This window comes from Haliaeetus leucocephalus, unplaced genomic scaffold (assembly GCF_000737465.1).
Source record: "Haliaeetus leucocephalus isolate CR32 unplaced genomic scaffold, Haliaeetus_leucocephalus-4.0 Scaffold763, whole genome shotgun sequence".
NCBI lineage: Eukaryota > Metazoa > Chordata > Aves > Accipitriformes > Accipitridae > Haliaeetus > Haliaeetus leucocephalus.
This window is the reverse complement of record NW_010973199.1, coordinates 4237200-4264298: the sequence shown is the minus strand read 5'-3', so window position 1 is coordinate 4264298 and position 27099 is coordinate 4237200. Positions and strand designations below refer to the sequence as shown.

Sequence of the window (27099 nt, the reverse complement as noted above, 5' to 3'; positions counted from 1 at the left end):
CAACTTCAGGACGTCCTCCTTGGTTAAGGTGTCCCTCAGTGTTGCCATTACGTTTTGAAAAAATTGTTTAGCCCCAGTCATAGTAGTTCCAGAGCTGCCGTTTTGTCTGTTACAGTGCATGTTGTCTTTTATTGCATTTCCGTGTCTGCAGTAGGATCTATCAAAGAATTACCAGAACTGATCTCGTACACCGCTCCATCTTCGGGCTAGCATAATCCCATGAAAGGGAACAGTAATTATGTGTGCAAATTTGGATAAGCAAGGAAGATAATGGCATTTTTTATCCTTGGAGCAGTTGTGCAGCATCTATAGTAGCTCCTGATGCAGAGTTCCTCTTTCAGCTTTCACTATGTCTGATGTGTGCTCTATCTTCTGCCTCTGGTATAGGTAAAGATGCATGAACTATGTATTATGCTGAGTTATTGTAGTATCTTCAAGTTGTATGCATAATTTGGTGGTGTGTTGGGGAATATTTATGTTATAGCAGTAGTATTTGACACTCCATGAAAACTGGTTTTCAAAACCATGATTTTCTTTCTTACTCAGTAACGCCAGAATTCCAAAAGGTCTCAGATAATGTTTTACTTTTTGCAATATTTATTTATGTTTCTTCCCCTCTAGGAAATGTTTCCAGACTGCTCACTTTTATTTAGAAGATAATACATCACCTCGAGTGATTTCTGCTCCCCCAGCTCCAATCTTCCCAGTCTCAGGTATTTTTTGTCAACTGTTCTGTGGATTGGTGTTAGCTGTTGGAAGATGCTGCTTTGTATGTGTCCATATGAATTCTTCGCAGACTGTAACATCTGCAAAGCAGAGATTTGTACCCTCTTGTACTAATAAACACAGGTGTTCTTGACGTAGGCAGAGACTAGTGTTACTAATATTCTCTCCTGTAGGTAACACAGAAGAGGAATATCCTTACCTTACAGAGTTGACTCAAAGATATACTGTGCCTTCTAGCCATTTGGGGTGTAGCCTCACTAGAAATGGCTGCTAGTGTAGCCATCTCAGCTACGCTAAATAGCTCTAGTTCACTGTCCCAAAGTAGAGGATTACACTAGCAACATATTCTGCTGTATTTCTGCCTTGAATTGAGTTTGTCACCTGTGTATAGAACATGACCTATTCTTTTTACCAGCAGGAGCAATATATGCCTCATCTATCTGAATTTCATTTGCAATTACAAGGTTTTCTTTAACTTACAGATTTTACTAGCATAGTTACAACTGGAAAGTTCTCTGTGAGCCTCTCATAAAAATGATACACAAGTGCAGAATATCATTAGCATCTTCTGGTTCCGTATCCACCACAGTTGTTTGGAGAAACTGTTTCTTTTCTTTCTTCCTCAAAAAAATATCAGAGGAGCATGCACAGCCCTCCCAGCTTTTTCAACCTGAGTAGAATGAAAAGTACCTGAAATAGATTAATTCTGCAGCAGATCCCGAGCCACATTTTCACCCATGAGTAAAGGATATCTTGTTCCACAAGTAATGCATTTGCAAACTGTGCTGTTACACAGGGGGATGGGTTCCCTTGGAATGACTAAGGGAAACAAAATCAGCCCTTGCATAGATAACTAGTGAACACATTTAATTAAATAAATCCCAAACATTAGGCTTCTGTTGTAACTAAATTGTAGGCATCTTTAAATGCCTCTTGTATTGATTGGTGTTGTTGGGAGATGCATAACCTTCTTCTAAATGGTTAATAGGCAGGGATATAGTTTGCTTTCAGAAAACGTGATTATATATGAATGTCAAGTGGCAATCATTATAGGCAATCTTTACTCTTACTCTCTGTCATTAACTATATTGCAGTACAACTGTATAATTTTCTTGCAATTTCTCCTGACCAGCTCACCTCAGGGAGATAGTGTTTTCCGTTGTCATAAGACAGAATTGCACTTACAGTTATTCTGAGTGCTTAAAATATGTGTTTTGATGCTGGAGGTTTTCCATCTGAAATACTGATAAATATTAACTTAAAGAGAAAAGTGTTTCTAAGTGACTGAAAGATACATAAAATATTTTATGGAAAAAGCTGCAAGCACTGAGGAAATATTTCTGGTTTATTTGGTGTGCATCAGAAGTCAAGTGAGCAGTTTTTGTGTTTTCTATTGCACAAGTGTTTCAGCAGTGTAATTTTACAACAATTGAGACTAACTGCAATGTAATACTGGCAAAGAGCGTAGAGCAGGAAGAGCATTTTGTAACTGCTAAGTTTAATTTTTATTATGACTAAAAGCACACTCCACAGATCAGATCATACATTAAGTTTTCCTTTTGTGGGATTTCAGTGGCAGAGGTAGGAGAATTGCAGTTATTCACAGAAAATGCTCTGGCACTTCACAGCATAATTCAAAGTTGCATTCAGAACAGATAATGAATTACAGGGTAATATTAGGTCCCACTATCAACCTTTAAGTAGTTTCAAGTGATACCTGCCATCCAGATATAAAATATATTCCTGGAGTCAGAAGCAATTGAATTGGGAGATTACCACTGGCAAGGAAATAAAACAGTAATTAGATGAAATCTGAGATCTCTTTCTCCCTTACTGTCCTCACTTTTAGGGTCATTTACCTTCCCTTCTGGTTTTGTGTTTGCATGTCATTAGAATAAACACTTTATGCTAGGTTTCATCTTCAAAGTGTGAAGATAGTGTTACACATTTTTTTTCAGCTTCTTTTAGGCTTGACTGGATAAATTCACTTTTTGTATTCAGATCCATTCATGTAAGTGGAAGACCAGATGGATCTCAATACGAATCAACAAATTCTTGGTAACTGAAAGCTAAAATTATTAGGTGGCCTAAATGCTGAACATCTGTTGATGTAAATAACAGGTCCTGGTTCCATGTTTTTGATGTTTCTTTCTCATATGAAACAGTGATGAAATTACAAATTGTGAAATAAACATATTTTTAATCCATGAAAAGCTTAAAAAAAAATTATTCTTCAGAAGCAAAACTAGCTGAAATAATGTCATCCTTTAACAGGTAATTAACAGAACAGATGACTTTGTTTACATAGCATATTTGCAGGAAAGACAAGATTAAAAGTCCCAAAGGTTTTTGACATGATCCCTAATGAATGTTCTACACCAGAGTGTTTTTCTGTATTTGTATAAAGTCCTGAAACATAAACATCAGATGGAAAATTCAGACTCAGTATCAGGACCCAGAACTTGCACAAATCACATTTATTGGCTGAGAATGTAGATATTGTCTTTGTGGGTATCCAGAAAGTCTTAAACTTAAATCTACCACTTAAAACTTGAAGTATAAAGCCTGGTGTGAAAATCTGCAGTCAATACTCCCAGGGTCAGACATAAGATTATTATCAATAGGTTATCATAGAATCATGGGGAGAATGTGGGAGAAGAATCCCTACTGGAAGGACTCACTAATGCAGTAAAAGATGAAAATTAGTTGTTGTTTCCTTTGGATGGCAATGCGAACATGCAACACATCAGTTAAAATTATACTACTGGCATAATGCTGCATTAATTTAGTAGGCTTGGGACTGTGCAGCTAGACCATGTACTGTATCAGAGTCCCAGTGCAATACTAATGAGCCTAAAGCACCCAGACGACTCTGCCTGATCATTCTTTCTTTATCAGTATTATTCAGAGCTCTGCTCCTACCCTCTCCCTTTGAACATCTTCTAGCAAAGTGCTAATCCTCCCATTTCCCCTTGACTTCACAGGGAGTTCTGAGTGCTCTTCAATTTACAGACAAGCTCAGCATCTTGCAGAATCTGCACCTTGATTTGGGGGGCTTAAAGACAGAGCAAGACCTAGCAAGGCATTTTCTATATCTTCTTTCCAAATAGTCATTTAGAAATGTATAAGTGTTAGAGAATGATTTTAGAAATATTGATGGTGTTAAAGAGTGTTTTTATTTTTGTGGGAGTTGTATATCCAAAGTTCATGCCAAAAATTTTATTTCAGGATGTTGTGTGGATTGCCTACATATGAACTGCTTTATATGTCACTGGCTTTTTATTCTTCATAAATATATTTTTTGTCTTTTCCCACCCCTAAGATGATGTTGGAGCAATTCCAATAAAGCATTTTCCAAAACATGTTGCAGATTTACATGCAAGTAATGGTTTTTCTGAAGAATTTGAGGTATGGCTCTATGACATCATCTTTCTTCTTAGCACATACAAATAATGTTAAGTTTAAATGCCTGGAAACAAAGAACTGGGCATTACATTCTGACCTGGGGACTAATTTCATAAATGCATGTAAATATGAGCCCAGTAAGGACTGTTTATGCATAAAGACTACGGAGGTTTATAAAAGCTAACAGGACTGGGATGCAAATGGGAATGTTTATCACTGTGATAAAATACTAAATGATTGTGTGAATAAACTATGCAAAGATAATGCAATCTATATGGTTTATCAGATACAGTTGTAGATCTAAAGCTTTTCCAACACTAATGCCAATTGAATTTTGCAGAAGCTACCTACATTTGCTTGTTCCATTTACAGAGAAAAAAAATGGAAGTAATAATGAGTACACGTGGCAAGACTTCTGATTAACAGGGGAGCTAATGTAGTCTTCATATGTGGTAGTGAAAGCTTTACAGTTCCTTTCCTAAAGTATATGGTTCATAAGAGGTATTTCAAAATTTTGAATCATATGCTCTCATCATATAATGTTACTATCACCATATGTAACTAATGAACTTCATTGTTTTTCACATTCATATGCATTACAAGCAATTTAAAGATAGATATGTTCTAATATAAGTCACATAAAATAGACATTATAAACCCAAACTCTGTAATTGAAGCTGTGCTATTAAAATTCTTGACAAGTGATTTCTAACAAAATCAGTCAGTTGGGATGGAAAAAAGTTTTTTGTTGATCTCTATTAATTTAAAATATGATTGTAATATTCCTGCTGCAAAAACAACAATACTGAAAGTAAAACATTCATAGTTTTGCATCTTTCGGTTTTGCTTTTGTTTCCCCAGCCAATGTATTCTGATCTAATGCACCAAAAATTCCATGTCATTCACCTAAACTTCATCAGCAATTTTTCTCCAATTCATTTAACATTCAGAATATCCATCTGATTGTGGGACCAAACTTGTAAATACTTGTGAATGTCCAGTACATGTTCATATGTTACGCATGTGCTGACAGGACTGGGCTCCAGCTAGACGGGCTGTTAATAAGAGCAGATGTTGAAGGACTGTGTGTAAATACGACGGTAACAAAGTTCTTTCACCATTACTGAGGACAGCAATACAGAAATGAAATTTTTCATCCTAAATTGTTCTTTTCCTAAGTTACAGCAGTGATCCAAAGACCAAATATACTACATCTCACTGAGCTACACCTGCACCATCTGAAATATTTCATGCTTGTTTTAACTATTACAAAAAACTGAATGTCCTCATCATTTCTTGGAGATCCTTTTTGGCTTTACAGACTACCCCAGAATTAGTGTCCTGGTCTTTTCTCTACCGATAAAGAACTTAGAAGATATGGAAAAATTTAAATATAGTGATTGTCTTTGCAGAGTCAGCATATAGTTGGAGAGTACAGGGGCGGTTCAGCTTTTTTATTTATATTACCATAAAACAACTCATATTTGAAATCTGTTTTCAGACTGGTAACCACTTTTCATATATATATATATATATATTTAAATAGCTGAAGGTGGTTAATATTAAAATAAATCCTAAAAAGTGTTGGGAAACATTATTATAGTACTTTTAGTGATGACAACATATTTCCTACTTAACAATGTGGACCTTATAAATGCTTGAGTTTCCTGTCAGTTAAAGTAATCAATAAAATAAAATAAATTAATTTTGTGAGCCTTACAGACTTTGTGCCTGTCTTCTCAAGCCTGTCTCTCTCTTTATAAAAACATTGGGTTCATTGAGAAACTGCTGGCAGACTGAGGGCTGCAATGCTGTCCTTCACCAGAGTGCTGTGAGGCTGGCTGAGCCACACACTGTCCTGCTCCAGTGAAGGTTTTACAGCTGAATGCAAAAAGAGCAAAAGCATTCCACAGAGAAACTGATGCAGTTATAAGGACCAATAACAAATCCAATGAACAGTTAAATATATAGATAATCTGGCTAAAGTCAGTGTTGTTGCTCATATGTATAAGCTTTCACCGGCCTAAGGTCTAACATTAAAGCTAAAGGTAGGAAAACAGACACCAGTATTTTAACAGGAAAATCGCCTCTTGTTTCTTTTAAGAGTTATGTAAAAATATTCAGCTTTGTTGTTATTACAGAGATATATATTGCATGACCATAACTGTTTTCCATATAGTAATTGTAATTTATATAAACACTTTTATCCATTTGTTCTGTGCTGTGGAATTTGATTTTTTTTACTTTTTTTGCATTCATTCCCTCATTAGACACTGAAAGAGTTTTATCAGGTAAGGAATTATTTCACTGCATTTTTTTTTTTAGCAATGACGTAGTTGTAAAATATCATAGATAATTGGGTATAAGGTTGTGGTTCTTTTTGTGCTGACTTACTGTATTTTAAGACATTTTATGTATCTTAATACTTACTAAAGTATGGCATACTTTTTTTTTTTTTGCAGGAAATCCAGAGCTGTACTGTAGATCTAGGTATTACATCAGACAGCTCTAATCACCCCGACAACAAGAATAAGAATCGATACATAAACATTGTTGCTTGTAAGTAAATGCATCACTTGGTGTTTTGTTTAAGAAATAATTATAGAGAAGTATAGATTTATGTGTTATTGGAGGGAAAAAAATACCTCTACACTGAAAGCTCTGGCTACTGTTCAGCAAAATGCTTCAAGAGGAGTAGCATGAGATTTCACATCTCTTCAATTTAGGCCTCTGGCATTCTGTTGCTTTGATGAGCATGTGTTAGCAAGACGTATTTGTGTCTTCTGTGATGACCCAAAGGGAGTTGGGAGACTCCATTGTAATGCCATTATAAAGCCAAAGAAGCTGTGTTTTGATTGCCAAAACTAATCCATCTTTGATCTGGAATAATGGTTTATCCTCTCTAGGAGCTTCACAATCCCTGGATATATTTACTGTCATATACAAATATAAATGTACTGGTTTTATGTTGTATTGTGCCCTGCCACGATGTAATAGACCAGCTTCATTAGCCAGGACACATGTTTTCTCATTGCATCGCCTTTCTTCACTATCCCAGATTTTTGTTTTCTGAAACACATCTATTCAGTTTTGTTAATCTCTATTTGAAGCTATTGCCTCTGGGCTTGTGATCATTTTGGTGGCTTAATATATTTTTCTTAACTGTCTATAGTATTTCAACTTTGTTCTGATAACAAGAAGCTCTGAATTAAATATACGTTCAGCATTCAGCATCACTAGAGCTTAATAGCAAAAGAGACAGAATCGGCCCATCTGGCAGAAGACAATGTAAACCAGCAGCAAGAAATCCCATTCCACCTGGCTGAAGATGCCTCTAGAGGGATGGAAAGTCAGGGATTTTCCTCTGCCACTCTGTGTTTGTACCTGATCATACAAAAGGTGCCACACCTGCTGCTTTTTTATCAAAGGGCAATGCACAAGCAGCTTAGGGCAGCTCATTTAGCAGGCATTGCCCTGTGCAATCTAGTCCTTATAATCAGTGCAGGCTACAGAAAGCTCCAGCTCTCCCTGAGGTAGCCACTGCTGAGGCTCTTCAGCTGACCAGCTTCTCCAAGGTCCCATTGCTCTCCAGTCTCCGCTCTTTAACTTGGAATTAACATGCCTGAACACTGGTGCCTACTGTCATTTGAGACATCCCACTGTGCAGGCTTGGCAGTCATGACACAGGACTTAGGGGAGACCCATGCCCCTTCACAAGCAGCAGCTGGAGGCTGTAGGGGAATATGTCACGGAGCCTAAAGTGACCCCAGGTGCTGCTGATCAGGCAACTAAATTCTGAATCCCTTGAATCCTTGGATTCATTAGTTTATTTTTCTGCAAACTAGCATTTTGAATCTGATTCGTACCTAAGCACAGGATGTTTGCGTATGTGATTGTCACTGTATTAGTCTTTTGTATTGTAAAAAGCCATTTCTTATAGAAAGAATATAATTCTTGCAGAAAACTATGCTTATTTTCTTCCTTGTTTTACTGCAGATGATCATACTAGGGTTAAATTAGCACAGCTTGCAGAGAAGGATGGAAAACTGACTGATTACATTAATGCCAACTATGTTGATGTAAGTGCCTTTTTCTATCTGCCAGCCTATTCATTTGTCAGCCTTTTCTGTAAAAACTGATGTATGGAGGTGAATAGACTTGATAAAAAAAAAGTATCACAATATTACAGGTTTTGTTAAAAAGAACTTTAATGATCTAAGTTAAGCCTACAAAGTTAAAGCACAGGTAAACTCCCAATTCTTTCTTGAATCCATTTTGATATTATAGCAGCTGCAGCTTGGTGAAAAGCTTTAGGAAACAAAAAAATGTTCTGTCACATCTGAGTTTTTTAGAAGCATTTTGCATCTGAATGTTTGTTCTTTTATACATTTTTGATAAGTGGTTAATTCTTCTGTCTGAGATGATAATCTCATGAGAGGAAGATGCCATTCGGCTGAAAGCCTCACCAAAGTACCATTTATTCAGTTTTTGTTGCCTAGTAATTTTCATGTGAATGATCTTGATTCATTTTTTAAACCACTATCATAACAGATGAATCATAATCACTATCACGTCAACATTCTGCCGGAACACGGGCACTTGAACATATATCCTGTTTGTTGGAATGATAAACTTTGACATAACAGTTGCATTCATATGTCATCTGGTACCACAGGGTTTCTGCGATTTGGATAGTTATAAATTCAAAAGTACTTAAAAGCTTTTGACATTCTTTAAAAATAGATACATAAAATGTCATGTACTCCTCCCAACCTCCTTTTGCTTGCGGACTGTGATTTGACAAGTGTCATTTGTTATATTTCAATTTAGGGCTACAACAAGCCAAAAGCCTACATTGCAGCTCAAGGACCACTAAAATCAACAGCAGAAGATTTCTGGAGAATGATATGGGAACATAATGTAGAAGTTATTGTGATGATAACTAATCTCGTTGAGAAAGGAAGGGTATGACTACCTTTGTCTATTATTTATTTCTCTGATGTTGATAGATCTACTTCTAGCAGACTCCTTTCTCTCTTTTAAAAATCTGGTTTAGGCATTAATTGAGGAAAAACGCAACAGTTTGTAGTAGTTGCTTGTACTAGGATTGGCTATAGAAGTATAAAGTTGAGGATTTGTAGTATGAAACTAAAGAAAACATTTAAACTCAACTGTCAACAACAAGTCTTGAAAATACCATGTTCTAACTACAAAAAAATTGTCTTATACTGAAAAAAAAGACTTCTTGTATATATTTGGGAGTGGCCAGACTGTGGACCTTGTGCCACATTCTGCTAGCAATCTGCTCTCTGTCATTCTCTTTCTCAGGGGTGCCTTAGACCCTGGAAAGGAGAAGGCCATAGTTCGGGTGAATTTTTCTGGATATTCACTGGCTGCTCCCTGTTAACATGCCGTGGGACCCACAGTTCCTTTCCTACTACATGACTAGATACACGTTTGTCCAGTGAGACAAAATGGGGTCAAACCCCATCACAGGATGTGTGTTTCTCTGGTTATGTGACAGGAGTATGCATGTACCCTGGGGTCACATAAGGAGACTTTGTGACATGCTGGCAGCAATGCCTAAAATGCATGTAAGTCTTGTCATATGACCTATTAAGCATCTACCAGATGATACAGACACAGCAAGAGCAGACAAGGGCCACACTGGGAGTACCACTTCATTTATAATACCATGCTATAAACATGTACTCTTCTAGTACTCCTGTAGAAGGCTATATGGCTACCCAACCAAAAGACTGGATATCGTGGCTCTCTACTGTATATTCTGGCCACACACAAGCTCACCCTTACCCTTGCTGATCAGATACATACTCTGCCCATGCTACAAACTAACTAAAAGCCACATATGACTCTACTGACTTGAATGTATTCCTATTTTTCCTATAGATTATGTTATTTTCTTTAGATTTTAGAGTGCCTATAGAATGGCAAGTTCCACAATATTAGAGCCCTTTCACTCTGATAGTATGATTTAAAGCTCTCTTTTTTAGAGTATTCCAAATAAAGAGCATCTTTGCACAGCCATCTCTCTTCACAGCATAAAATACACATTATTTGTTCTCTTATGCTGAAGATAATGTCTTATAAACTGGGTATATTGAGAGTCCCTGTATGTTTTTGTGGTTGACTGTGCTCTTAAATTTGAACATTTCTGCTTGTTAGTGATATTTTGTTTTCTTTCTCTTTTTCTCTGTTTTTCATTTGCTTTCAAACAGAGGAAATGTGACCAGTACTGGCCTGCAGAAGGTAGTGAAGAATATGGGAACTTCTTGGTTACTCAGAAGAGTGTTCATGTACTTGCCTATTACACTGTGAGGAATTTTACTCTTAGAAACACCAAGATCAAAAAGGTTTGTGGCAGCCTGAAAGCATAGTTTGGGCAAAAGGGAGTGTTAAAAGTTGCTCAGAATATTTTTTAAGGCAGTTGGCAGCTCTTTTCTGTTGTATAGGTGTCCTGGTTTCAGCTGGGATAGAGTTAGCTGTCTTCCTAGTAGCTGGTACAGTGCTATATTTTGAGTTCAGTATGCGAAGAATGTTGATAACACTGATGTTTTCAGTTGTTGCTAAGTAGTGTTTAGACTAAAGTCTAGAGTGAGCAGCTGTATGGTGCTTGGTTGCTGGCTGGGGTTAAACCACGACAATAGGTAAAGCTGAATCCTGTAGGTCTCAGCCAGCCAAGATGCTCATCAACTTCAGAGTTAATTTGACCAGATCAACAGATTGAGAAGGTACTGGCCTGTAGTACTGGTGTGATGTAGGACCATCAGGGAAAGGGCTGTGACCACACTGGAGAGCTGATGTGGACTTTGCCTGCCTGGTGAGCAGGAGGATACATTTTCAGAAAGAGAGCAGCTAGTAGAAAACATGACATGAATTAAATCATCCACCTCAGCTATCCATTTTTCTTTTTAAGGACTGAATTTTTACCCCCACACAGGTGAATCCACACCTTGGTTTATTGCAGTCAGAACCAGCATGCCCTCACCTCAGCAGTGTGACATTGGCTACTTTGAGGAGCATTCTGAAAGCTTAATTTATTTCAGCCACCTAAATGTTACACATCTGGTCTCTCAGCCTCCCTGTACAATTAACAGCTAAAGTACAGCACTTACTGTCAAGTAATTTATTCTGCCTATTTTTGGAACCAATCTTTGAAGGAGATGAGCTGCTCTCTGAAGGTATCCCTGCGTCTGAGTAGCCATTGAGGGAGGGAGCTTAGAAAAGCAGCCTACACAAGGCTACTTCCCTTGTAGATCACTAAAGCTGAGTGAGGTGAATCCTACCCTTTCTGTCCGTGAAGCAGAGGAGTAAAATAGCAGAAATGGCTGGTGACTCTTAAGAGCCTCTGTAATTTGTTATCCCTCCAGTGCTCTTAGCCTTCCTTTGTGGCTTTCTAAGGGACAGTGCCAGGTCATTTTTCCATTCAGAGGGCAGGCTGATGGGACATAAGCACTGGCCCTTCCTCTTCTCCTTGAAAGCTGAAATATTCAGAGCTAGGTGGCATGCCGTTAACTAAATAGGGACAGTACTAATTCAAGAACTATCAGGTACGGAAATAAAATTATGAAGAGTTGCCGTTCAGATGTGGGCTGCTTACTTATGGAGTTATTTTTCTGTTGCAGGGTTCCCAGAAAGGGAGGTCTAGTGGACGTATAGTAACTCAGTACCATTATACCCAGTGGCCTGACATGGGTGTTCCAGAGTACACACTGCCTGTGCTCACCTTCGTGCGGAAGGCATCGCATGCCAAGCGCCACGCTGTCGGGCCTGTTGTGGTTCATTGCAGGTGTGGTTTTTACCGCCATAAGGTTCACTCCGCTTTTGTTTTGCAGAAAAAAGATTTTTTCAGTGGTGGGTTAAGCAAAATTTCACTCTCACATTTAACAATTCCTGATGTAATAAGATTAATTTCTTAGCTGATATTTCTAGCCTTGGTAAGACCAACTAATCAACTGCCTGTGCCACTTCTATAACTCTCTGTAAACAAGATGACGCTGCTCTGCACTATGTTCTTTTTTTTGCAAAATTCCTTTTCTTTTTACTTTTTTGCACATTTCTATACTACTCTCTTGATTCCTATGAGCTTACCAGATACATATACAGCAGTAATTGTCTCATTTCTGCAAATATATCATTAGGATGTTTTTGGCTCATGCTTTCTTTGGTGCAGGGATACTCTGTAATCCTAAAAGGAGCTCTGTCCACAAAAGAAGACTCACTCTATTCCTGGCTGAACTACAACTCTGCTGTTTTTAACATTACTCTGCGCTCTAGCAGTCATTTGCAATGGAGGAGCATTCTGGGGAACGGTTTGAGGTCTGCATGTGCTGCAGTGTGCAGGCAGGTGTTCTGTCAGTGCTCACTAAAACTGGGCAGCTCAGGGAAAATTGGTTAAAAAGGGCTTGTAGGGCCTGGAATGACTTCACAATGCCCGTGAAGGACCGGGTTATTGTAAAATATATAAGCAGGTTCTGGTTTTCCACTGTAGTACCTCACCTTTGATGGAACATTTGGAAAGAGAACCTCCTCATGAATTCTGTCCTTCTGGAGCTGACTCTGAGGAAGCCAACAGGTAAAGTTGCCTCACAAATGCTGCAAATGAAGATATTTTATTTTGGGGATGATCTAATCTGACTGAAATCTGTTTTTAGCTTGGAAAATGGAAATTCCACATTTTGGTTGTTCTGCTGCTATCTAGATCCTGCCTATTCTTGGGAAGTTCAAAATAAGAGTTTCCCCAAAATACCAAGTCTGAGATCTATACCAGCGGGCTGAGAGATCAGTAATACATTATAAGTCAATCAAATTGAGTTTTTAAAAAGTGAACAGTGGTAAGTTGTGTGGCTTCGGTCAGACCTCTCCATTGGGTCATAGGTATAGCTCACCTCTGTAGGCAGTTTTATTCGGCCTTTAGTTCACCTGTCCCCATGTACTATGGAATTCCAAAGGAGTCATCTCATGTTTAGAAATGTAACTTCTATTTATCCTTACAGGCTGTATGGAGGACACATAGGAGGAACTTCATGAACCATTTTTTAGCTATTTTTGTGTTTTGGTACTTTTCATGTTTCTTATTTCATAACAAGTACAGTATCTGGTAATCTTTATACTTCTTTTGTGTCTAATAGTGTGTTGATAACCTGGACCTTTTGGTTTTATATCATGTTTATTTAGACAGTTTATTACAGCAATCTGAGCTCACACTACCCATGCTTTGTGCCACCTCTGTGGAAGAAATGAGATGACTGAATTAGCGTGTATGGACTGAGCTTGGATCTGCCCATAAGGGACCATGCAGGCCCAGCACAGTGTTGCCGTTAAGTTACATGTGCCAATACACGTAACGTTTTCTCATAACTTAGAAAGGAATTACAACTAATTCCCATATGTGACTAGGTAACAAAAAAATGACCTCTTGACCTTGTACTCCCTACCCAGCTATTTTAAGAAAGAAGAAGTTGGGTTTTAATTTTACAATACAGCTGGTTTTGTGCTAAATGAGTCAGAGTTCATAACAGCAGTGAGTTGATTAACTCTTTTTTCTGCATCTTCCCTTTTTAAGAAGGGTTTCAACCATTGCTTGCCCTCTTAGCTGTATCTGGAGAGCATTAACCTTATTCTTTTACAGAGGTACTTTCAGCAGCTCTGCCACTTCCTGGGGTTTTCCTCCATCCGGTATCTTTGAAATCTCCTGTATCTGTGACAGGTGGCATAATGCAGCTTTCCCTTTAAAGTGATGTGTGTTTCAAACACAGAAGAACTTGGGTACATTAACTGTGCCCAAATGCTGACATATGTCTAGGTATACTTGACAAAGTATCCTAAGGAATATCAGAAGCCTGAAAATTGCAGACCTGCAAGAAACTCCTTAGTTCTATTATTTCAATTGATACTTCAAAAATTGATAAAAATTGATACTTTAAAAATCATTTGAGAAAATGATCTTTAGATCTCTTCTTGTGCAGAGAAAAAGATGAGTTGGATTTTTCTTTATTTTGAGCCTTGAAGCTTTAGCAAAGTAATAGAATCATATAATAATACAATTTGTAGAGGAAAACCTTCCCTACACAGCAGTTTGTTGAAAAAGCTATGTATAAGAAACGGTTATTTTCATTATTGTTTTACTTCAGGCTCAAGACTATTTTTTTGTTTTATAGTGCTGGTGTTGGAAGGACAGGCACATACATAGTGTTAGACAGCATGCTGCAGCAAATTCAGCATGAAGGGACAGTCAACATATTTGGATTCTTAAAACACATACGTACCCAAAGGAACTATTTGGTGCAGACTGAGGTAAGACTAAAATACATATAGTGAGAGACTATTACAGACTATTTCTGTTTGCAGGAGGTGAGATGATACAGTCTTCTTTTTGGCACCACCAGACAGACTGGCAGCCAGTCACCAGACTTGACTTTCCCTTTTGCTTCCCTTGTTTTTATGCAGACATCCTTCTAGGCTTGTTTAGAGCAATCCACTAGAAATTACCTGTCTGTGGGCTCTTGTCTCTTTATTAGGGAGGACTCAGAAGAGAGAAAGTCTGTATAAATCATGCTTCCTGCAGTAGCACTTTCTTGGCAGGGCATGCATTTTTGTAATAGATTTTTTTAAGGGAACACTATTGTTAGGTGTTCAGATCTTCACTGAACCTGATCAAACAGTTGATATCAGGCAATAAAAAGTAGGGAAAAAAGCAGTTTCAGACAGAAGATTATCTATAGCTGCTTTAAACTGAAGATTATATATGGAATAGTGAAAGACCAGAAGAAAACAATAAGGACAACAGCAGGGCATTTGAAAGTCTATTTCAGGTTTCAAGAACAGGTGGTTAGATTACCCCGTGCCTTCCAACAGAAAAAAAGGGTAATCAACAACAGCATGGGCACTTGTTCCAAAGGATGTGAGAGAGGAAATAGAGGATAGCAGTAGGAACTCAGAGTGATCACTTCATTGCAAGAAAGGCAGGGAGAGTTGCATAATAAGCTCGCTTGAAAATTTGACTCAAGGCTATGCTTGCATTTTTAACTTGTTCTGTGAACATGAGACACCACAGGTGGTGGGAATTTGGTATTATATATACATTGCATGTGTAGTTCAATTCTGCTTGTAAATGTGTACTGTCACTGCAGAGGGACAGCTTTCACTGTAGAGGATCGCTTTTGAGAAAACTCCTCTACAGCAGCAGGCTGTGAAGAAATACTGACCACATCAGAAGTGGCAGCTTAGCCAGAGGTGTCCATGGGAATCTGAAAATAATTAGAGCTCAGATGTTTGGTTTTATTTTCCTAGGAGCAATACATCTTCATTCACGATGCATTGGTTGAAGCGATACTCAGTAAAGAAACAGAAGTCCTTGAGACTCACATTCATGCCTATGTTAATGCTCTCTTGATACCTGGACCAACAGGAAAGACCAGACTGGAGAAACAATTCAAGGTGAGCTCTCCAGCATAGTAACACGAAAAGCTTTAGGCTTGCAAGCTTGAATGACTTAAAAGTAGGTATCTCAACACAACTTTCATTAGCATTCTCTATCTAAAATTTAACTGCTGAGCCTAAATTCAGAGCAATTTAACAAATGCATGCAGTCAGTTGGGACAAAATAATTATTTGCACACTCTTAAACAGGAATTTTTAAAAAAAAAAAAAAAGCGCATGAGAAATAGGCCAGTAAGTAGATTTTGGAACATCTAACTACTACATGCCTTTCCACGAAGATCCCAAAGGTAAAACAACAGTCTGGAAAGATGTCATTCTGGCAAAAATGTCATGAGCTATATTGGTCAATCAGTGTATTCCTTTCAGTGTGCAGCACTGGCTAGAAGACAGACTTCACCTTCAGCAGGCAGTAAGTGAACACTTTGGTGCTTGTGGATGTGGAGATCAATGTGTACATGCACGAGACTTTGAGTCACCCAGACAAAGAGCAGACCCAGCTAGGTAACAGCTCATTGACTCACGGGGAGAGTAGGAAGTCTAGCTCACTCACTGGGTCACTTATAGGGGACACACAGAAAATCCTACCTTTGCAAATGAATTTTAATTCAGAGAAGTAAATCACACTTAAATGTTTTCCAGATTATGTGGCAAAACAGACTTTGCTCTCCCTAATTTAACAGGAAATGAATTATTAGAACCTTTCTCTCTGAGGATTTTAATTCTAAGGAGGACTGCATGGGATGGGATAATGTGTATTCTTTCTACAATTAGCTATTGGATCATAAGTAAAACACTGAAGCAGATAAGTCTATAGATAATGTCAGTAGATAATGACACTATGAAAAATATTAATATATTTATTTTCTAAAGTATTTTGGTCACATAGGCACAGTAACTAGTATTTCTTCAAGATAATGAATAATACAGAACAGAATAGGAACAACATACCAAAGGATTTCACATTCTGCTGCTATCCTGGCTTGAATGATCCAACAGTGTTGCACTGTTTTTTCCTAGGGAAAAGTAGGGATTCTTATCTCAGCTGTGATGTGCTTGGAGAAATAAGCATCCCACCTTTCCTACACAGATGAAAGAATAAAACACATAAAAACAAACAGAGTGTGTAAATATATATAAACACAGAGTGTGCAGTGCAAATTGCAGGACCCATGTAGAGCTCCAATTTCAAGAGCTTAAATATTATCAGAAAGGGACATGTCTCATTCAATCTCATTTTCCTTTGCAAGCTAAAATTATTAGAATAATAACAAAAATGTGGAGTCTTGTTTTACTGAAGAACTGGTTTAGATGAAAAAATTTGTGATCGAATTTGTTTTGATGGAACATCCCTGGTTTGCTATCGTGTTTTTCCAAAGCAGGCAGCTTCTGAAGGCTACATATGCCCAGCCCAAAACATCACAGAAAAGTCTTTTGAATGCTTTTGAACATTCTGATTAATCTGGTTTATTTTACTAGAGATAAAAAAAAAAACCCTAAAAGCTACGAAAAACCTGCTTTCCAAACTTACTTCATGCCTAAGCAGTGTATATACACCATTGTGGTGTGTGTTTATAAATATATATATATACACACACACACACACACACACTTGTTCCTTCTCATACTCTTGTCTGTTTGAATTTTATTAATTGAGGCAAGTAAGTCAATAAGACCCCTGCAGATCAGTCCTATTTTCCTCTCACAGGTTTGGAAAGAAAATCCGGAAGCTCATAACTGGGATATCTAGAGCTACGTCTTACCAGGAGCTATACTATCTGTATAACAATGCAGATTTTTCTGCACTGGCTTTTACTGTTTACCAAAACTATTTAAAGTTACCCAAACAGCTGTGCAGGCAAAATGGAAGTGACTGGGTTGGCAACAAACAGTGGGGGCCTGCATGTAGGAACTACATGAAGTGGCATTTCTTTCAAAGACGTGCTTATGGATCTAGGGCTCAAGAATCATTTGAACTGATAAAATGGTGAAGAGAGAAGATTCTGATGACTTGCTAACTAGTTTAGCCAGATAACTAGATGCCTAAAGTTAAGAGGGACAGCTAACCTGCAGTATGTGCACCCTGCTGTTTAATGCAGCTAATGAAGGAATGGCTTTTGTACAGTGACCTGGTGGGGTTTTTTTCCATTTAATTGTTTCAGTTACTGAGCCAGTCTAACACACAGCAGTGTGATTATTCAACCGCACTCAAACAGTGTAACAGAGAAAAGAACCGAACTTCATCCATCATTCCTGGTAAGCTTGTTCAAATCAGCTTCTCAGGGTGGCAAAATGTTTACGAACTGTGTATGTCAAACTTTCAACTTTTCCTCAGAAAGAGCTGAAGACATCTGCATTGGTGCGGAGCAATGTTTTGTATTTTTGTTACAGAAATCTGGAATAAAACTCCTTAACACCAGCGTGAAGTTAAGAAGCAGGCACTTCATTTATTGCAGCACTGGGGACACGGGGGATTGCTTCTCCAAAGGCGTGTCCAGCTTAACATTAAATTCATCAGTTTTTATAAACTTTTTTCTGTAAAGTCATTGTTATATAAGCTCTTCACATAAAAATGCATACTATGCTCGCTCTTAAATTTAACCTTTATAATGATTGGTCTTTTGATTATATGACCTTATCAATATTCTTATTTAAAAACAATCATTGGTCAATTTCACTTAGCTCTACTGATTGGAATCCTCGATACTCAAATCAAGATGGGATGGGTAAGGGGGTTTCCAAGCAGCAAACTGGTGTCCATGATGGTTTCCTTAGTTTCTTGAAACAAAACATAAGAAAACCAGTAAGTTCCTGGTGAAGTTTCTATGGTTAGCTTATTTCAAACTTAACAATACTAAGGTTCCTATGGTCACACATAACACAGTTCCTAAAGTTTCTATGACCACATTTCAAATTTAACACTCCTATACATTATGCTTCACGATTTTCTACCTCTTAATCAAACCTACCTTTTTTATATAATCAAATTTTAATTTCTTTATCAGGGTATTTGCAACACTTTCAGTGAAGAAGTGATTTGTCTAAGTACTACATACATAAGAAAATAAAATAGATGGCTGGATAATGCTTTATCCTGATTGATGGATCTTAGTGTTATCATTACTATGAGATACGTGAGATAATTGCTATAATATGTGAGTCATTGCAACACCTGTACTAGTTCATGACTTTTTTTACAGTGGAAAGATCTAGAGTGGGTATCTCGTCACTGTCTGGTGAAGGGACAGACTACATCAATGCTTCCTATATTATGGTAAGTCATTTAACTGTGATGCTGAAAACCAACGTCCCATTGTATAGCTGTTTTCAGAGCTGCCATGTGTCCACATTAGGGTGGCACAGTCCTGATTTTGAAAGCTCCTTTCTTCCATTATTCACTCTGCCTGAAAGAGTTACTTCCCCCAGGAAGTATGATTACTGTTATTACTATTTTTACGTTTGGTTAAAAGTGCATTGCATTTTGACAATCTGTAGAACCATAGTTTTAAAAACTAGTAAAGCTAAATGCTACCTATGGAAGAATCTTTTGAGATGAACTAAAAGTGTTAAATAATAAGTTAGTTCTTAATGGCTGTACCGTGATTTGCCTTCCTACCTGCTCATCTTACAGAGCTTTTGCAACTGGCATAGCCCAAAGCACCATAGCTCATCAGCTTTCCATTATCTTTTTGTTCCCTGGATTTTCTTCAACTCTTTTCCCCTTCGTTAGCTGAGAGGGAGGAGTAAATGCTTCCTGGACATTCAGGAAGAGATGGGAAAGCTCCCTGCAGTGCTGTGTAGGCATGATCCTTCATCAGGTGCATTAGTGCAAAGGAACTCTCTTTTGTGGTAAGAAGTTGACCAGGGACATCTGTACAAATTAAGAGGCCGCTTGGGATTTTTGCCGATCTTTCAAGTATTCTTTTATTTGTTTCATATTGCCAGCTCCTCTGAAAGTCTGGCTAATGTAGAACAATTAGCATGTGTGTATGAGTTAATGTATTTTTATTCTGAGTTGGCTGTTCAAGTCTCCACTGATTTCTTCTGTCTTTTTTTTTTTTGATCAAATTTTGTGAAGTTTTAGAAATTATTTCAGTGTAATTGATTTTATTCTTTTCATCTGGAAAATACTGCAATGTAAGTTTTATATTCTACTAATATTTACAGGAAGCCAAAGGAGGCACAAGCCTGCAATTTATTTTCTAAGCTTCTGATCTGTCCACTAGAAGCTTCTTTTAAATGTTAATAGTTAGACATCAGTTCTGAGTCTGTTGATTTTGCTTCACAGGGTTATTATCAAAGTAATGAATTCATTATTACCCAGCATCCGTTACTACACACTATCAAGGATTTCTGGAGAATGATATGGGACCATAATGCCCAGCTAATAGTCATGCTTCCTGATAGCCAGAATATGGTAAGTTTGGTGACTGATTGTTATGGGTTTATGTATGAATTTTATTAGTATTACCATTTTGAAATATGCAGGACATGAGACAATATCTTGGATTTTGAAAAAAAAACAAATTAAAAATTAATAATATTGTACTGAGTGTAAAATCACCAAATCATCTAGTGGAAATTTGGAGATCCTTGTCTGGGCAGATTGCACCTAGCAGGAAAAAGTGTTGAATCATTCCTGTATAATTTATGAAAAGAGCCAAACAGCAGAAGTAACTGTTACACAAGGTCAGTTTTCGCTCCAGGACTTCTACTTTAGTTGTAATAAGGCTTCTTCAGCCACTGTTAGGTAAGGGGAGAAATATGAAGTTGTTTCTCTCGCTCATCTCCTAAACTTACAAACAAATGATTAGCAAGGATTTATCTGACTCTAAACAGCAAAGGAAGCTCAAGTGTTCATCCTGCATGTGTAATTTAATAACAAATGAATATATTTTTCAGTTACTAGAAATGGAGGAATATCTGAGAGCTTTTAAGTTGGTACTTGAGGTGTGGGAGGGTATCATGTTTGGTAATGAGATTGGAGGAAAGTCATGCAAATGCTTGGAGAGTCTTGCATGATTGGAAAAACATGTACAACCAAGACAATGTTTGTTTTTTTCTTCTCATCAAATGTTTTATGAATGTTACACTTCCTATAAAACAGCTGAATTTTTAAGTTAACCTTTGTAATAAGGGAGATTGTTTTGCCAGGAGCTTCTGGTTCGTTGTGATCCCAGTAAGAAAGGCACTCAGACTCTGTAAAGTGTCATTTAAAATGCTATTTATTAGAGGCAACACTATAAAGGAAAGGGTAGTATAGATAATCTTACATCCCTTCAGATGCCAGGAACCCCAAGTTGTGCAGTATTGAACGTATCTCTGATCAAAGTACATCACGCCATGGAGCTCCTGTCCATGGAAGGGTTACCCCCATTTTGGTCATTCAAGCTATTATAGGATTTTCTTAAAAGAAATCAACCCTGTTCATCACTTCTGCTGTCAAACAGAAAGGATGTTCTCGTGAGAACTTCTTGCTGCTCTTTTAGATAATTCCAAGGCCACACATGTGGCGTAATCATTGGTACTGGGTGGGAGCTGCCTGCAGGCTCCTCTGTTATAATCAACCAGCTAAGTTTATCCTCTGGCCAGGGGCTATGGGCAGCACAAGACAGCCTGAAGGCCAGGCTGAACATGTGGCACAGTGCACATGTTGACTGTTAGGTGGGTTGCTATCTCCACGGTGTACAGTGGTCTTCTGGTCAGGTTCACTACAGAGGTGTCTGAAAACCACCACTTGTGACACTCATAATCCTACTCAAATTTTGATTTGTCAATTTAAATCTAGCTGGCTTCATTGATTGCATACGTGGCACATTACTATGTTGGATTAAGTTTTATTTTAAGAGCTGAACATTAATTAGTTTCATGTTTGGGTTTTTTCCTTTCCTGGAGGCTGAAGATGAATTTGTCTACTGGCCAAACAAAGATGAGCCTATAAACTGTGAGAGTTTCAAAGTTACTATGATTGCTGAAGAGCACAAGTGTCTGTCTAACGAGGAGAAGCTCATAATTCAAGACTTTATTTTAGAAGCTACACAGGTAACACTGTCATAAACCTGTAACTCAGGACTTGATTTGTTAAAGGTAATGCCTACATTTTGTTACATTTTCTATGGTAAATTAGTGGTAAAACACCCAGGGAGAGAGTAGCCTCTGTAGATAGTTTGGTGACATTGGGAATAGGATTGTCCAACCTCCACAGCGGTAGGATTATGTATCTGGAAGCTGGAGCTGGACAAGAATAAAGACAGTCAATCTTTTACTGAATGGATTTATGCTTTTTTTTCTCTCTTCTAGGATGACTATGTACTTGAAGTGAGGCATTTTCAGTGTCCAAAATGGCCAAATCCTGATAGTCCTATTAGTAAAACTTTTGAACTGATCAGCATCATCAAAGAGGAAACTTCCAACCGTGATGGACCCATGATTGTACATGACGAGTAAGAACTGCAGCTTTCAGTTTGTTTTGATGTTTTCTGTAGAACCATCCTTTCATCTCATCCTTCCATTCATGTTGGGTTGATGGTTGGACTTGATGATCTTAGAGGTCTTTTCCAAACTTAATGATTCTATTCTATTCTATTCTATCTCATTTAGAATGAAAGCCACTGAAACAAGGCACAAAGTTTGCACCTAATAATAGTGCTGCTACTTCTGTTTCAGCTGCATCAACAAGAGAAACATTTTTATTTTATCACACTTCAATGTTCTCTTTTCAATTCTATCATTTTGATACTCCAGATGACTGTTGAGTAGGACACTGGAGAGGAAATCAATCAGGGCTTCATTGTCTATTATTGAAAGAAGTAAGACTATTTAGATGAGGCACCTTACCCTTTTCCAGCTGTTTAATAATGGCCAAAAATACTGAAATGTTGAAATACTGAAGGACCTGAGGCATTCAGGATTTGGTTAGTAGAGGATTGTAGGGAAATAACTAAGACTGGCTTTTAAAGACTCTCCAGAAGTTGTAGCCAGGTGCTGTGAACGTTGTGTTAAGGCACTGCTGGGCATGCCTATGCGATCTTTACAAGATCACATGACAGAAATTAATCATATCAGTTTACCCTGGATTTTGTATTTTCTCCAGCTGTAGAAACTTGATCCAGTTTCTAGAGACTTTTTTTGTGTGTTTTGGTTTTGTTTGTTTTCTTTTTACTTTACAAAGGCATGGAGGGGTGACAGCAGGCACTTTCTGTGCATTAACAACACTGATGCATCAACTGGAAAATGAGAATTCAGTGGATGTTTACCAGGTAGCGAAGATGATCAATTTGATGAGGCCTGGAGTCTTTACAGACATTGTAAGTAATAAGCAAAATGTGTGCATCTTTTTTTGTCCTATGTGTGGTATTATTAGCATGCTTAGATCTTAGCGCAACATTACTGAACTATTGGCATCTTAGTTTCTGCATGAGTTAATCAAAACTGTCTTCCAGAGGTGCTGTAGTGGACCCGCTGCTTATTCCAAAACAAAGTATGTCCTGTGAAAACTTGTTATGTGGTTATCAAGTAGTCATATTCAAAATGTGCTGCCACCATCATCATAAAATCCGCAGTATGTTATATAAATGAAGGTTTTAATTCAGCAGGAATAAAATTGTACTCCAGGTAGACCCTGAAGTAGTTAGCCTAGTTTTCCATTTCAGGATGGACTTTGATTTTTCATGAGCCATTGAATGGTCACCATTGTCACTGTGCTTACAGAAATTAAAAACCATGAAAAGTATAACAGATAAGAATTCTTTACTAAGTCAGTGTCATACAAATGAAAATTCATCACAGAAATTAAAAACTATGAACACTGCCCCTTTGGTCATACCACTACAATCTGACTGCTGTAGAGCTACAATGAGCATACTAAGGAGAACACTTCAGGAGTGAAATGTTAGGGTTAGCATTATCACATTTTTGACAGTAAAAACAGGACATGAGACAGGATTGACAGATGTGTCCGCCACTTGCCCGGCCCAGCTAGTTCAGACTGAGGAGCTGGCAGACAATGGAGTGAAAATGGGAACTCTTCCCACCTCAGTGGCACCATCAGGACCTTCACTCCTCTTGCCTCAGGAGCCTCCAGCAAATACCTGGGCCCTTTACCTCAGATTTCCAGTTTCCCATCCTACTGCAGATTTTCAAATTCATTGCTCTTTCTACCCCATATCTCTTAGTCCAACCTAATAGTCCAGACCCCAAACCCCACTCAATTTAGTCTGTCTTACTGCTCCTCACTCCTTCCATCACAGAAATTCTTTATCCTCATATATCCATCCTAGAACCCCAAATATTCCTCTGCCCTTTCAGAGCATCCACTGTTACCTGGTGCAGCACAGCCTTTGCTGTGCCTGCTTTCCCTGCAGAGAGCATCCAGCTGTTTCCTCCTTTGCAGCCCACACTGCAGTCAGTCCAGCTGGCTTCTGGGACTCCCTGTTTCCCACTGCACCCAGCTGAGACCCTCCGCTCCCTCTAGGCAGTGGCCTCCTCAGTGAATCTTCCTACAAAGTCTCATCTCTCTTCCTACCTCCTCTTCCTGGCAGGATCTTCATAAACAGTAACTGCAAGTACCAAAAAGAAAAAAAGAAAACAAAATCTGCCTGGATAGAATTCAGGGCACAAAAAATGAGAACATACTCAAGGAGAAAAAAAGCCAACAGACAAACAGTAGCCCTAATCCTGACCCGCTTCAGTCAATGGGAACTTTGCAGTTGACTTTAACAAGGATCAGATTCAGCACGTAGTATTTCTTTTAAATAGTTTTTCACCCTACCTGTACTGTGTTCCTTAATGTTGTGCTTTACATTGTGTACAGGGGGAGCCATTAGTCAGAAAATTAATAAAGCTGCTAAGTAAGTAACACAATAAATTGTGGAGCACAATACATTAACAGACTGACACATCAGGTGTTAATTAATTTTGAGTAACAGTGTTACAAGATAATCTAGCGTTATTATTTCTGACAACACACCGACTATATCCTCTTTTCTTCTCCAGGAACAGTACCAGTTTCTCTACAAAGCTATTCTCAGCCTTGTCAGCACAAGGCAAGAAGAAAACCCTTCAGCATCTATGGACAGTAATGGCTCAGCTTTACCTGATGGAAATGCAGCTGAAAGTTTAGAATCTTTAGTTTAATTAACACATCAAGTTAAACACACACATACCTACATCACATCAGTCACACCTGGAGTTTACTATTATTATTTTCAGTTTTATACTTTGTAGGGGGGGAAATCTGTCCAGTCACTATATATATAGTCAGATCCCAACCGTTGCTCAAACAAACAGTCATTTCTGTTACATATGACTTTACTGTGGAACTTTTATCATTAACAATGTGTGCCTTTTCTTGAAAGATTTCTTGTAATACGTTGTTACGTCTGGACTAACTTGAGTGACTTTTACAGTGTTTCTAAGAATTGAATTGTGGTATGTTTTTTCAGTATTAGTTTTTGATTTATCTGGCTTTACTTTTAACTTAAAATTATCATATTTATAGATGTTAGGGGATTCTCAATTACAAACATGTCATGGGTTTAGTATTTGATTTATTTGCTGTATTTATAACAATTTACATTTGCTAGAAATACAACTTTTAATATAGTAGAATGTAAATAAAATACTGTTCTCCATAACATTCAACATTTTAAGACTTCAGTTAGACATTTAGAATAGTAATCTGATACTTACTGTAAATACTGCTACTTCTGTAGTGATCCATGGACCAAATTTATATTTATAATTGTAGATTTTTATATTTTACTACAGAGTCAGTTTTCTAGTTCTGTGTAATTGCCTTGTTAAAAGATGTAGTCCAGTATGTTTTTATTTTAACAAAGTCTTCTGATATATAATTGTGCATCTTAAGCAATTAACCTTCATATAGCTGCATGTGATTTTAACTTTTTGTGGGGACATAGAAATGATTTGTTTTGAAATGAGGAGTTTTTATGAGAATAACACCTGTACTTGGCATTGTTAAATTGTTTTTACCTATGGCATCGCAAAAATAAATATAAATATTCCAGTCTGTGCTTAGCAGTCTTCCACATACAGTAAACAGTCTTCACTGTCACATAGGAGAGCTTTTACTTACAAGAAGAAGGACTCAAGGCTGACCTGGAAATGGCTGCTCTTCCCATGGAATCTGTGAGGTCAGAAGACATGTCTGGAAAACTTTTTTGTTATTTGATCTCTGCTCCACTTCCACCCGTACGCCTAGTGTTCACATTAGCTCCTTTTTTAGCCTCTACTTGCACATCTCCCATTCTGGTCACCCACAGGCTAATGGGCTGTCCCAGGCCTCCAAATTGCCTTAATTGCCCCCTCACAAGACTTCTCAATGCTGGCTTTGCATCAGATCATTCATTCAGCTGCTGAGCTCTTTGCTGCCTCCTTTGGCAAAGCAAAAGACAAACTCTGGGCAGCAATAGATCAAGTAATCTCTGCAAGAACAAAAGCAAAATGTTTCAACTTGGCCACTCATTTTCTGTAACCTTCTCAGTTGGCAAGAAAAGATACTGATTGTACTGAAGGTTGCAGCACTGAGAAGGGTGAAGGAGCCTGGAGTGGAATAGATCTTTCTTTAAAACTACCACAGGCCATGAGAGTAACTGTTTTCTCACTTTGGTACCTTCAATTGCTACATAGAAATATTGAGAGCAAAGATACTGTTCTGGACTAGAATGCCACGGAAACTAATGGACACTCTCTAAGATGAAACCTAAGGATAGGAGAAGACAGACCTGATGCGGTCTTGTAGATTTTAGTCGACTGATTCCAAAGGCAAGGATATGTGAGGGATCTCAGTGTGTCAGCAGATCGATCTAGACGCCTTCAGCAGTGTGGGATTGAGGATAGGTGGAGCTGCAACAAAGCCAAAACAATTTCAGGTTTAACGGAATCTAAACAGCGGAACCTTCTTTAAAAAAAATCCTTATGCTGTTGATACATGAAATGTTTCTCCAGCCTGCTCTCTGTCTCTTTGCACATAAACAACCTAAGTACCTTTTCTTCATGGGCCTCAGTTTTGTTACAGCCATACCCAAACGTGAAACCTCTGATGCTGCCACTTAGATCATCTCAGCCATACATGGTATTACCAACACGGTTACCTTGGTAGTTCTGGCCTTGCAAGCTTTTCTTTCCAAAAGGACTCCACCAGAATTTGGCCTTCCCTCGCATAACTCCCCGTGAAATGCAGCCAGCCTTCATGGCACGCTTTGTCACAGCTGTCACCTGCTCGCTCCTGCTCCCTTCGGCAGTTTCCCCTCTCGTGCCCAGTGGTTTCTCAGGATCTGTGCAGGTAGCTCAGCCTCGGGCCAGGGGTGCAGCCACGTGCCTGCAGGTACTTGCCTCTTTAGTTCAAAGCCATAACTAGTTGATTGAATAATTCAGAAATGAGGGAACCTACTTTCCTGATCCAAGACATCTTTATTCAGCTTCTTCTCTTTTTTCTTTCCCCCCCCCCCCCCCGCGCTCTTTTTTTTCTTTTTTTCTTTTTTTTTT

At 38.1% G+C, this 27099-nt stretch overlaps 1 protein-coding gene across 1 annotated transcript in view; it reads left to right on the top strand.

Moving 5' to 3' along the window:
• PTPRZ1 (protein tyrosine phosphatase, receptor-type, Z polypeptide 1) overlaps positions 1 to 25621 on the top strand; it is a 124545-nt gene extending 98924 nt beyond the window's left edge. Inside the window, exons 14-30 of the mRNA XM_010581328.1 lie at positions 622 to 713; positions 4049 to 4134; positions 6402 to 6422; positions 6594 to 6690; positions 8128 to 8210; positions 8962 to 9096; positions 10371 to 10505; positions 11778 to 11941; positions 14313 to 14448; positions 15445 to 15591; positions 17754 to 17847; positions 18792 to 18865; positions 19880 to 20008; positions 21487 to 21633; positions 21892 to 22034; positions 22763 to 22898; positions 24586 to 25621. Coding sequence (XP_010579630.1) covers positions 622 to 713; positions 4049 to 4134; positions 6402 to 6422; positions 6594 to 6690; positions 8128 to 8210; positions 8962 to 9096; positions 10371 to 10505; positions 11778 to 11941; positions 14313 to 14448; positions 15445 to 15591; positions 17754 to 17847; positions 18792 to 18865; positions 19880 to 20008; positions 21487 to 21633; positions 21892 to 22034; positions 22763 to 22898; positions 24586 to 24726 — 1960 coding nt within the window. The 3' untranslated portion in view covers positions 24727 to 25621. The remainder of the gene's footprint in view (positions 1 to 621; positions 714 to 4048; positions 4135 to 6401; positions 6423 to 6593; positions 6691 to 8127; positions 8211 to 8961; positions 9097 to 10370; positions 10506 to 11777; positions 11942 to 14312; positions 14449 to 15444; positions 15592 to 17753; positions 17848 to 18791; positions 18866 to 19879; positions 20009 to 21486; positions 21634 to 21891; positions 22035 to 22762; positions 22899 to 24585) is intronic.
• Positions 25622 to 27099: the final 1478 nt, after the last annotated feature.